The sequence below is a fragment of the Microtus pennsylvanicus genome, chromosome 1 (genome assembly GCF_037038515.1).
Source record: "Microtus pennsylvanicus isolate mMicPen1 chromosome 1, mMicPen1.hap1, whole genome shotgun sequence".
NCBI classification, from domain to species: domain Eukaryota; kingdom Metazoa; phylum Chordata; class Mammalia; order Rodentia; family Cricetidae; genus Microtus; species Microtus pennsylvanicus.
In genome coordinates this window covers 80,652,474-80,665,048 of record NC_134579.1, presented here as the reverse complement: position 1 = coordinate 80,665,048, position 12,575 = coordinate 80,652,474, and the positions used below count along the sequence as shown (strand labels likewise).

The following is a 12,575-nucleotide window of genomic DNA, read 5'->3' as shown; positions in this document are numbered from 1 at the left end:
ATTGAGAAAAGGAGAAAAAAAATGTTTCCACCTCCTCCCAGCCTCCCATTTCCCTCCCCTTCCTCCCACCCTTCCCCCCCTCCTCCCACCCTTCTCCCCCTCCCCCCACTCCTTTCCCCCTCCCTCTGCAGTCCAAAGATCAGTGAGGGTTTTCTGCCCTGTGGTAAGTCCTAGGTCCTCCCCCTCCGTCCATATCTAGGAAGGTGAACATCCAAACTGGCTAGGCTCCCACAAATCCAGCACGTTACGTAGGTTCAAAACCTCGTGCCATTGTTGTTGGCGTCTCATCAGCCCTCATTGTTCGCCATGTTCAGAGAGTCCAGTTTTATCCCATGCTTTTTCAGTCACAGTCCAGCTGGCCTTGGTGAGCTCCCAGTAGATCAGCTCCACTGTCTCAGTGGGTGGGTGCACCCCTCGTGGTCCCGACTTCTTTGCTCATGTTCTCCCTCCTTCTGCTCCTTATTGGGACCTTGGGAGCTCAGTCCAGTGCTCCAGTGTGGGTCTCTGTCTCTATCTCCATCCATCACCAGATGAAGGTTCTATGGTGATATGCAAGATATTCGTCAGTATTGCTATAGGATAGGGTCATTTCAGGTTCCCTATCCTCGGCTGCCCAAGGAACTAACTGGGGACCTCGGCTTGGGCACCTGGGATCCCCTCTAGGGTCAGGTCTCTTGCCAACCCTAAAGTGGCTCCCTTAACTAAGAATTGTGGTTCCATGCTCCCCTATACAACCTTCCTTTATCCCAATCCTCCTGTTTCCCCAAGGCCCCCCCTCCTTCCCTTCTAACTTTTCTCTCCCCATCTCCCCTTACCCCCATCCCACCCCACCCCCAAGATCCCAATTTTCTCCCCGGCAATTTTTTCTACTTCCCTTAGCCAAGAGGATAACTGTATGTTTTTCCTTGGGTTCACCTTCTTACTTAGCTTCTTTAGATTCAACTATTGTAGACTCCGTGACCCTTATTTATGGCTAGAAACCAATTATGAGTGAGTACATCCCATGTTCATCTTTTTTGGGTCTGGGATACCTCACTCAGTATAGTGTTTTCTATTTCCATCCATTTGTATGAAAAATTCGAGAACTCATGGTTTTTTACCACAGCGTAGTACTCTAATGTGTATATATTCCATACTTTTTTCATCCTTTCTTCCATTGAAGGGCATCTAGGTTGTTTGCAGGTTCTGACTATTACAAATAATACTGCTATGAACATAGTTGAACAAATGCTTTTGTCATATGATAGGGCATCTCTTGGGTATATTCCCAGGAGTGGTATTGCTGGGTCCAGGGGTAGGTTGATCCCGAATTTCCTGAGAAACCGAAACACTGACTTCCACAGTGGTTGCACAAGATTGCATTCCCACCAGGAATGGGTGAGGGTACCCCTTCCTCCACAGCCTCTCCAGCAAAGGCTATCCTTGGTGTTTTTGACTTTAGCCATCTGACAGGTGTAAGATGATATCTCAAAGTTGTTTTGATTTGCATTTCCCTGATTGCTAAGGAAGTTGAGCACGACCTTAAGTGTCTTTTGGCCATTTGAACTTCTTCTGTTGAGAATTCTCTGTTCAGTTAAGTGCCCCATTTTTTTAATTGGGTTAATTAGCATTTTAAAGTCTAGTTTCTTGAGTTCTCTATATATTTTGGAGATCAGACCTTTGTCTGTTGCGGGGTTGGAGAACATCTTCTCCCAGTCAGTAGGTTGCCTTTGTGTCTTAGTGACAGTGTCCTTTGCTTTACAGAAGCTTCTCAGTTTTAGTAGGCCCCATTTATTCAATGTTGCCCTTAATGTCTGTGCTGCTGGGGTTATACATAGGAAGCAATCTCCTGTGCCCAACTGTTGTAGGGTATTTCCCACTTTCTCTTCTATCATTTTCAGTGTGTTCGGGCTGATATTGAGGTCTTTAATCCAATTGGACTTGAGTTTTGTGCACAGTGATAGATACGGGTCTATTTTCATTCTTCTACAGGTTGTACAGCAAGCCGACAGCTAACATCAAATTAAATGGAGAGAAACTCAAAGCCATCCCGCTTAACTCAGGAACACGACAAGGCTGTCCACTCTCACCATACCTCTTCAATATAGTGCTTGAAGTTGTAGCAATAGCAATAGGACAACATAATGGGATCAAGGGGAATCAAATTGGAAAGGAAGAAGTTAAACTTTCGTTATTCGCAGATGATATGATAGTGTACATAAGCGACCCCAAAAACTCCACCAAAGAACTTTTACAGTTGATAAACAGCTTTAGTAATGTGGCAGGATACAAATCAACTCCAAAAAATCAGTCGCCCTCTTATACACAAAGGATATGGAAGCAGAGAGGGAAATCAGAGAAGCTTCACCTTTCACGATAGCCACAAACAGCATAAAATATCTTGGGGTAAATCTAACCAAGGAAGTGAAAGATCTATTTGACAAGAACTTTAAGGCATTGAAGAAAGAAATTGAAGAGGATACCAAAAAATGGATGGACCTCCCTTGCTCTTGGATTGGGATGATCAACATAGTAAAAATGGCAATTCTACCTAAGGCAATTTATAGATTCAATGCAATCCCCATCAATATCCCATCAAAATTCTTCACAGAAATGGAGAGGACAATAATCAACTTTATATGGAAAAACAAAAAACCCAGGATAGCCAAAACAATCCTATACAATAAAGGATCTTCTGGAGGCATTACCATCCCTGACTTCAAACTCTATTACAGAGTTACAGTAATGAAAACAGTGTGGTACTGGCATAAAAACAGAGAAGTCGACCAATGGAATCGTATAGAAGACCCAGATTTTAACCCACAAACCTATGAACACCTCATTTTTGATAAAGGAGCTAAAAGTATACAATGGAAGAAAGAAAGCATCTTCAACCTACATAATCTTTACCCAGCTTGATACCTATGAACCCTCAACAATAACCAGCAGGGTATGATAACCCTACAAACTCACTATTGACAAACATACCTTAGTGCTAACCACAAGCCGTCCAATTGATTTTAAGACCCATACATCAAAAGGAATACCATACCTTGTAGGGGAAAACTACCTAACTACTCAATCCTAGAGAAATTATGGTTATTATAGGAAACTGTACAGCCACTAAACCAGAATAATCTGTAACAACTATAAACATGAATTTATACTCACTGATAAGTATAGTCATCATCCTTCATCAATGAACTTCCCTTTGCAACAGATGGAGACCACTACACAAAACCACAATCAATCAAACCACAGGGCTGTGTAGTCCACACTCCCACACCCCAGTGAAAGTTGAGTAAGAGGAGGTGGAAATATTGTAAGGGACAGAGAGTCAGGGAGTACAGAGAATCAGGGAGTTTGCTGTGAGACTGTGCCTCCAAGTAATAACAGAAGCATTTCCCATAATGTCTCAACAACATGTATGGGTAGCAAAAACCCAAAGACTCAACCCTAAATGAAAACACCTCAACCAAAGAATGATGAGGGTAGGAGAAATAGTCTTCCTCATGAGGAGCACACACTTATTATTGGTGACCCAAAACCAATGGTCAAACCTAAAAACATGCATACAAAAAAGATTATATAGTCTGAACAGTTTGTGTTTATGTATGTAGAAATATTTATGTACATAAATGAATGTGTGCAGGAGTGAGAAAAGAGGCCATGGTTTGAAAGAGAACAAGGCAGGGTACATGGGAGGATGAATTAAGGGTAAGGGAAAGTGATGTAAGTATAATCTCAAGAAATAATTTTTTTTAAAAAAATCACAAGGCTAGGCCGTGGCCGCGCTTCGCTGGCTTCTAGGCTTAACTGGAGTGGCAGCAGCTGCCTGCCTAGGCCTGGGCGCTGCTCCCCAGCTCCCCAAGCTCCGGCCCTGGCGGCCGGGGCATGGGCCAGGGGCGCGGCGGGAGGCGGCTTTCTGCAGGGCCGTGACATGCACCAACTTTGGCATGAAGACCCTCATCACCGCCTACTCCGGAGTCCTGCGGGGTGAGCGTCCGGCCGAAGCTGCCCATAGCGAGAACAAGAATGGAGGATCTGCCCTGTCATGCGAGGGGTCTGGGCGATGGGGCACTGGCTCCAGCATCCTCGCGGCCCTCCAAGACATCTTTTCTGTCTCCTGGCTCAACAGGTCCAAGGTGGAAAAGCAGTCCAGGTCATCTCAGTCCTATAGTGGGTCCTGTCCTTCCTGGTGCTAGGAGTGGCTTGCAGTGTTATTCTCATGTGCACCTTCTGCACCGACTGCTGGCCGTTAGCTGTGCTCTATTTCACCTGGCTGGCCTTTGACTGGAACACGCCCAAGAAAGGTGGCAGGAGACCGCAGTGGGTGCGGAACTGGGCCGTGTGGCGCTATTTCCGAGACTACTTTCCCATCCAGCTGGTGAAGACGCACAACCTGCTGACCACCAGGAACTATATCTTTGGGTACCATCCCCATGGCATCCTGGGCCTGGGTGCCTTCTGCAACTTCAGCATGGAGGCGACCGAAGTTAGCAAACAGTTTCCCAGCATAAGGCCCTACTTGGCCAAGTTGGCTGGCAACTTCCAGATGCCTGTCCTTCGGGAGTACTTGATGTCTGGAGGCATCTGCCCTGTCAACCGAGACACCATAGACTACTTGCTTTCAAAGAAGGGGAGTGGCAATGCTATCATCATCGTGGTGGGAGGTGCAGCCGAGTCCCTGAGTTCCATGCCTGGTAAGAACGCAGTCACTCTGTGGAACTGCAAGGGCTTTGTAAAGCTGGCCCTGCGCCTTGGAGCTGATCTGGTTCCCACCTATTCCTTTGGAGAGAATGAGGTGTACAAGCAGGTGATCTTTGAGGAAGGCTTCTGGGGCCGCTGGGTCCAGAAGAAGTTCCAGAAGTATATTGGTTTTGCCCCGTGCATCTTCCATGGCCAAGGCCTCTTCTCCTCTGACACCTGGGGGCTGGTGCCCTACTCCAAGCCTATCACTACTGTTGTGGGTGAGCCCATCACCATCCCCAAGCTGGAGTACCCGACCCAGAAGGACATCGACATGTACCACGCCATGTACATGGAGGCCCTGGTGAAGCTCTTTGACAATCACAAGACCAAATTCGGCCTTCCGGAGATGGAGGTGCTGGAGTGAACTGACCCAGCCTGTGGGGTCCAGCTCCTGGAAGGAGCGACTGCGAATCCTTTTCTACCAAGTTCTCAAGTGCATCTTGCTCTGTAAATTTGGAAGCGTCATGGGTGTCTTGGGTTATTTAAAAGAAATTATAATTTGTTAAACCATTGCCATGTTAGATCTTTTGTAAGAAGGGGTGAGTCAGTATTTTAAGTTCTCACATCTAGTATGTCCTGCACAAGGTGGTGGCTGACATTTCTGGGCCTTGATGGTTTCTTATCCACCCCCTCTAGGGTTCCCCAAACAACAGACAGCTGGCCCTGCTGAACTAGGGAAGGACAATCCTTATGACTTGGCCACTTAGATAATCCTCTTTTCTCCAGGGATTCTCAAGAGGCAGAGGCCGTGTTTAGCAAACATCTCCATTCCCACCACCCTACATGTGACTGAAGGTCTGGTTCTTCTTGCCAAGGGGAGGATGCAGGGAATAGAGTTGGCCCCTTTGGGGAAGGTGGCAGATAGCATCTGGAGTCTCCTCTCTGCTCTTCTCCCTACCCCTTTTCTCCAATCTTAGCCTATGCTGGCCTATATACTGTGCTAGGGACAAGGATGTCCCACAGGTACTGTCTTGGGTTATCTCGCTGCTGTTGGCTGGTTTTACTCTGAAGGCTGGCACCGTAGATTCAGCACAGCTCAGCAGTGGCTTGGAGCATGTTATTTCAGCCGCCTGAGCTCTCCTGAGCCACACCCCAAGTCTGGTGTGAGGAAGGGTCTCTCTTCTGTTCAAAAAAGGGCCTGGCTTTCGGTGTAGCACACTGGGTCCAGGACAGGAGGCCCCGTACCCATGCCTCACATGTGTGCCTTCCTGAGGCATTGGGCCAGGGAAGAGAGCTGCCCCCTCCTGTGTATTCTGTTTTCTTTCCATGAGATTGTTGTGCCATGTCACGCTTTTGTATATTCCTAGACTAATAAATGGAAACAAGAACAAAAAAATCACAAGGCTAGACAGTTCTGAAATCTATGAGCCAGGAAACCCTAATAAAAGGGTTAAAATTCTAGATATATCTGGGTCAGAGAAATTAAACCAATAGATCCAAAACGTAAACAAACCTTTAGAAAAAAATTGAGAACTAATCAACTGACGACATAAGCCGTCCTTAAATCCCAGTTTATAGAGAATAGGGCACATCTGCTTCCTTCCCTAGCAGCTGAGAGTGTTGTAATCCAGAAATTTTATTTATTTTAATTGTGAAAAATATGGTGTATCCCTTTTTAATCTGACTGGTAGCATGGGCGTTATCTGTGGTAATAGAGTCGGTTGCTCACTCCTGGATTCTTAAAATGGTTAAGTCCTAAACATTAGATTGCAAAATCACTCACCCAGAAAAAAAATAAATACGACAACATGAAGGATATGAGAACCTACTACACCCTTTAAAACATCTGCAGAGCAGTAGCGTGGGGCTCATGGGGACCAGCGGGGCTGTAGCTTGAATGACTGATCTCTACCTCCTAGGAGAACATATTCTGTCCCTGAGAAGCTCATCATGATTAGAAAACAACTCTGTGTCCAAACAGAAATCAAACAAAAAAGCGCTCTCATCTGCAGGATTCAGGATCCTGCATGGCCCCCAGTAGTGAGTACCACTCCTCTGGCGTGCCATGGCAACAGTGAACACGCAAGAAGGGATACAGGTTACTGATACCAGCTGCCTGTCCCACTAGAGCCCTCCACAAGGAACCAGAGACAAGGACGGCACAGGATGCTGCAGCAGGACTTGTGCTTTATTGTGGGAGATATGAGGAACATCGGTGGGCAGCAGAAGCTGGGCTTTGTTCCTGGTCCTTACCACACAGCCCTTGACCTCTATACATAAATAGGGACAGACTCTGCACAGGAGGCCCCTCCAGCCCCTGAACAGGAGCCTACTGTGTAAGGGGCCTCATGCCATCCTGGCACTGAATCCGTCCCAGTGGTGCTGGTCATGGGCATCTCCATGCTGGCCAGGCAGCTTCCGTGCAGGCTGATGAGGCTTCTGCCATCCTAGCACTTGTCCCCATCCTCCTGCTCTGAGGAGTCCACGAGGCTGCTCAGCTTGTTCCCAGGTTGCCCTCTCTGGAGGAGGTCTGCTTTGGCAGCTCCCCTGTCCAGGTACACTTTGTACATGGGGTCCCCATGTAGGGAAGCAGGTGGTGCTCACTGTGAACACAGTCAGCTTGTCCACAGCCAGCAGCAGAAACCAGATGAAGTTGAGCAAGGATTGAAAGAAGGTCCCCTTGATGGACAGGACCTTCTGTGCGCACCTTGTAAAGACCCCCTGGGTACCTTTCTTTCTTTTTTTTTTTTATAAAAGAAAATATTTAATTTGGATTATGGTTTCAGAGGGGGTGGAGTCCTAGTGGCAGCAATAGCTAAAACTTCACATCTTGATCTGTAAACAGGAGACAGAGAGGGGCACACACCAGGAATGGCATGAGTCTTTTAAAACCTCAAAGCCCACTGCCCAGTGGCACACTTTCTCCAAAAAGAAGACATCCTCAACCTTCCCAAGCATTTCCACAAATGGAGGACAAAATATTCAAACATGTGAGCCTGAGGGACTCATTCTCCTTCAAACCACCACAGTTCCTAAGTGAGTGGGGTCATACTCAGAAATACCTTACTAATCCTACATGTTGGAGTAGGCTTTCTGCCTTTCTTCTAGGAATTTCAGTTTTTGATTTTGTATTGAGGTATCTGATTCATGTGGAGTTGAACTTTGTACACAGTGAGAGATAGGACATCCATTCTTCTACACATATCTATTAAGTTTTGGTAACACCATTTGTTGATAATGCTATATTTTCCTCTATTGTGTATTTTTAGATTTTTTTTGTGAAAAATAGGTTTCTGTGATTCTGAAGATCCTCTTGGATAAGGGAAGTAGACAAAATTGCCGGGGAGAAAAGTGGGATCTTGGGGGTGGGGTGGGAAGGGGGTAAGGGGAGATGGGGAGAGAAAAGGTAGAAGGGAAGGAGGGGGGACGTGGGGAAATAGGAGGATCGGGATAAAGGAAGGTTGGATAGGGGAGCACGGAACCACAATCCTTAGTTAAGGGACCCACTTTAGGGTGGGCAGGAGAATTGACCCTAGAGGGGCTCCCAGGTGCCCAAGCTGAGGTCCCCAGTTAGTTCCTTGGGCAGCTGAGGATAGGGAACCTGAAATGACCCCATCCTAGCGCAATACTGACGAATATCTTGCATATCATCTTAGAACTTTCATCTGGCGAGGGATGGAGATAGAGACAGAGACCCACACTGGAGCACTGGACTGAGCTCCCAAGGTCCCAATGAGGAGCAGAAGGAGGGAGAACATGAGCAAAGAAGTCGGGACCACGAGGGGTGCACCCACCCACTGAGACAGTGGAGCTGATCTACTGGGAGCTCACCAAGGCCAGCTGGACTATTACCAAAAAAAGCATGGGATAAAACTGAACTCTCTGATCATGACGAACAATGAGGGCTGATGAGACGCCAAGGACAATGGCACGCAGTTTTGATCCTACGCAATCTGCTGGCTTGGTGGGAGCCTAGCCAGTTTGGATGTTCACCTTCCTAGATATGGACGGAGGGGGGAGGACCTAGGACTTACCACAGGGCAGGGAACCCTGACTGCTCTTTGGTCTGGAGAGAGAGGGGGAGAGGAGTGGGGGGAAGGGGAGGGGGGGAGGAGGGGGAGAAGAGTGGGAGGAGAGGGAGAAGAGTGGGAGGAGGGGGAGGGAAAGGGGAGGCTGGGAGGAGGTGGAAATTTTTTTTTCTTTATTCTTCTTTTATCAATAAAAAAATGTTAAAAAAAAAAAGAGAAGGCTCACCGTTAAGAGTACTTGTGGCTCTTGAACAAGACTTGGGTTTACTTGCCAGAAGTCTAATGGAAGCTATTAGCTATCTATAACTCTAGTTCCAAGGGATACAACATCCTCTTCTGTTTTCCACAGGCACTGCATGCATACTGTGCAGACAAACATGTTTGTGAAACACCCATACACATTAAATGATAGAAATAAATCTTTATTAAAAAGAGCATTCTAATAAACGTTTTATGATGAAATAAATAATAAGAATAAATAAAATAAGAAGAAAAGATAAACAGAATACAAAACTTAAGAATCACAGAAACCTGGGTACCTTTCTTGTTTTTCAAACAGAGAAACAGTTGTACACAGCCTGGGCCACGAACTCACCCACCCGCTTCAGAAGCCTTGTGTAGTGGAGTACCTGTCCGTCATGTTGGTACAGCCCTTGCCCTCAGTGGGGGGCAGGAAGTAATACTGAGACTTACAGTAGTATTGCAGACCCACAGCATGAGGGGCTGGTGGAAGCTGGGATGGCCCAGTTTCCCAGATCCTCCACTGGACCACTTCAGTTCTGGCCACCAACACTACTTGCTCTTGCGAATTTAGATCCGTCAAACTGAACACTGTAGCTGGCTCTACAGTTCTCTTATAGTTCATCAGCTATATATACCGTTACCTTCCCCAGGGATTCGAGTATCGGCAGGGTCAGGTCAGCCTGGACTGCTCTGCTGGCCATGACCGAAGAAGAGAAATACTCTTGAGTACCTGAGATCTCAGGATTCTGAATGTTTGTTTCTAGACATGTATCTGAAGAAGAGCATTCAGTACATCTCGTGTGCCTTGTGGTAGTTGCCCTTCAAATACTTGTACACAGTTTGCCCTCTATGTGGTGGGGGCATCTTTCTGGGTGATCAAAACCAATACCATGGGCCTCTGCAATGTTCAGAACTGGTGCTGTGGCAGGCGATGTTGGCGGAGCCTCCTTGCTCCCTTCCCTGTGGCCACTACATGCACTCTAACAGAACTGATTTGTTTTCTTAGCAGAAGCTACTATTGATGGCTACTTCCCCATCTGCCTGTATCACTGTGGGAAACACTACTTTCCCAGATAACACAGCAGTGCTGAGTTTCATCCTACATCTATATAGTTCAGAGATGTGCAAATTTGCAACATTTTTTGAGGCTTCTCTGGATCCAGAGAATGTAATGGGGATTCTAGGCCCCAGTGACTTGTTTGAGTCTTTGCAGTAGCACAGGAAAACCCTGGGAGGGCTCCCCTTCATCTGCTGGTACCAGTAAATGTTGTTATCGCCAATGCCGATGTCACTCCTCAGGGCGCAGGTGAGTCTGGCTGTTGATCCAAGAGGCATAGAGGAGGACGGTGTTTCTGTCAATATAGCCCGAGAAAAAAACCTGCCAAAGCATAAACCACAGTGAACAGCAGAGTTGAGGTACAGCATTTTGGGGATCTGAACCAGAAGGGACTGACTAAATTTAGAAGTTCTCCCCAGGACTCTTGGGCCTGTCCGTACCTGTACATTGAGATGGAAAAATGAAGATGAGGGGAGTCCAAGCCATGGCAGGCACAACACACCTTCTTCTCAGACCAGGGTCTTCTGTCTGGGCTGTCTCATTATCTCATCATCTGGACCCCATAGAAGAAGAGGTGCTAGTCAAGGAAATGAGTTCTCACTAACTCCTCCTAGTGGTTGGTTCAGTGTGGGCTCCTGAAAGAGCAAGCCAGGTGAAGTGAATTACTTTCTCCCGTGGAATATAAAGTAGATGGTAAAACACTCAAGCCTGTGTGCAAAGACCTTTTCCAGATCCACAGGAGAGCGAGAAGCTGCTGATTCCTCACAAATTGGAGGACTCAGTCAGCCATGGCCCCCATGTACGTTAGGGTTACCGCACATGGGCACCTGTCCTGCAGAAACTCCAGAGAGACTCAGCACACTCCTGTAAGTCCCAGAGCAGCCATCACTTCCACAGTTGTTCACTGTATCAGTGCTGCTGTGGGTTTCAGACTTACATTTCAGACGCATGAAAGGAAAACTACAGGGAGCATGGTGATGTGTCCTAGTGGAGCCATAGCTGATGCATTTCCTGATGAATGTGGCCAGGGACAGCACACGGGCAGTCAACACAGGAGAGCTTGGGACCCACCCAGGAGCTGAGGATGACAAACCCTGAACAGAGACAATGAGTCTGACAATATGAACAATCTGTTGCCTTTAATGGATAAAGGATGATTAGATCTGTCTTTATTTTAAAGGAGGAGGCACTTGTTCAAAATGCTGTGTGTGAAAGGGGGTTCACGCAGAGAAGCAGCCCTTGATAAACATCACAGGAGATGACACAGCATGGCCTAGAATGCAGATCAAATACCAACACAGCGTCTGCAGCTGGCAGGCAGAGGGCAGAACCAGGCAATATGCTAAGACATCATGTGTGGCTTTCAGGCAAACGTGTTAATGTGTTCAAGAGATACTTTACCAAAATGCTGCCTGTTGTTTCTTCTGACATTAGACACCCTACTCTGATAGATGTTATGGGCTGAACTTGTGCAGAAGGGGCCTTGAAGAATGCATTTGCCCAAGGCTGATACAGTCCAACAGCTGAGAGCCAGGGAAATGCTGAAATGGGACAATCTTGGAGCTGCAGCAGTGATGCAGTAAGCAGGAATTGCAAAAAGAGGAGATGGTGCAGGGTACAAGATGGGTCGTAGACCGTGACTTAGGAAATGAAGCAGGAGCCTTGTGAGCCCTGCTGCTAAAGCTCGGCTTCCATGGTAGCCCGAGGAGTAGCTAGGTAGGCTTTCAGTTTTGGGGAGTCCTAGCAGTAATCACTAGCTCTGGCTGACTCCTTTCACCCTGGGCTCTGACAGGACAGGAGGACAGCACTGCTGAGTCTCCTCAGTGAGCACAGGGTGAGCTCTGACAGGATCATCAGTCACCACAGCACACAGCCCTCAGAATCCAGCTGGATTCTACTAGATCATATCCTTTGATCTTCCGAAAAGATTGCCACATCCAGAAGAAATCTTTAACACTCTTACAAAAATAAAGGAAATAATACATTCTTAACTCTCCCACAGAGAATACCATCAGATTATTTCATTGGTGTGTGATTTACTATGAAGATATATATTTGGGGTTCCTCACAGCATTCATTATTAAGGGAACATATTCCAGTAACTATCAAATGAATTTACTGCACTACAGTCTCCACTTTTTGCCTATACAATAGTCTGCCCCATACATGATCAGACACTCATTTATGAGATTCCTGCACTCATTTCACTGTCTGTATGTTTCGCTAGTCGATGTACAAATTTCAAATCCATCATTCTTCTCCTACATCACTGCACCCAATTCCCATCACTTTGTCTCTGCCAGCAACAGCAGAGACACTATGTCCCTGGACACACTTGCTGTGCGGAGCAGGAAATCGGGTAGGTGAACTTCAATCTCCTTCCCATCCTCCAAGCCCAGTTCCCAGTCTTATTCTCAGCTTTAGAGCAGGCCACCTGTTCTGGACTTTCCTTTTTTCTGTCCCCATTCCTGGGAGAGTAAAGAAACCCTCACTCTCAGCCTTCTCTTCATCCCATCCTTTGTCTTGGTCACCTTCACTGGAGACAGTCTGTCACTGCAGCCCTTCCGGCCATGCTG

The 12,575-nt window shown here is 46.9% G+C and overlaps 1 protein-coding gene and 1 pseudogene across 1 annotated transcript; one reads left to right on the top strand and one right to left on the bottom strand.

Moving 5' to 3' along the window:
* Window positions 1-3,935: 3,935 nt before the first annotated feature.
* Window positions 3,936-5,992, top strand: LOC142839936 (diacylglycerol O-acyltransferase 2-like). Its single transcript, XM_075956369.1, has 2 exons — window positions 3,936-4,056; window positions 4,185-5,992. The coding sequence occupies exons 1-2, from the start codon at window positions 3,936-3,938 to the stop codon at window positions 5,093-5,095; spliced, it is 1,032 nt and encodes a 343-aa protein (XP_075812484.1). The 3' UTR covers window positions 5,096-5,992.
* A 1,494-nt stretch (window positions 5,993-7,486) lies between these two features.
* LOC142846052 (Golgi to ER traffic protein 4 homolog pseudogene) lies at window positions 7,487-9,710 on the bottom strand (annotated as a pseudogene).
* Window positions 9,711-12,575: the final 2,865 nt, after the last annotated feature.

Excerpts from the sequence above, each read along its gene's own strand:
- LOC142839936 (XM_075956369.1), top strand. The coding sequence starts at position 3,936 with ATGAAGACCCTCATCACCGCCTACTCCGGAGTCCTGCGGGGTGAGCGT. Across the intron at positions 4,057-4,184 it reads CGAGGGGTCTGGGCGATGGG|GAGTGGCTTGCAGTGTTATT; the intron begins GCACTGGCTCCA and ends TCCTGGTGCTAG.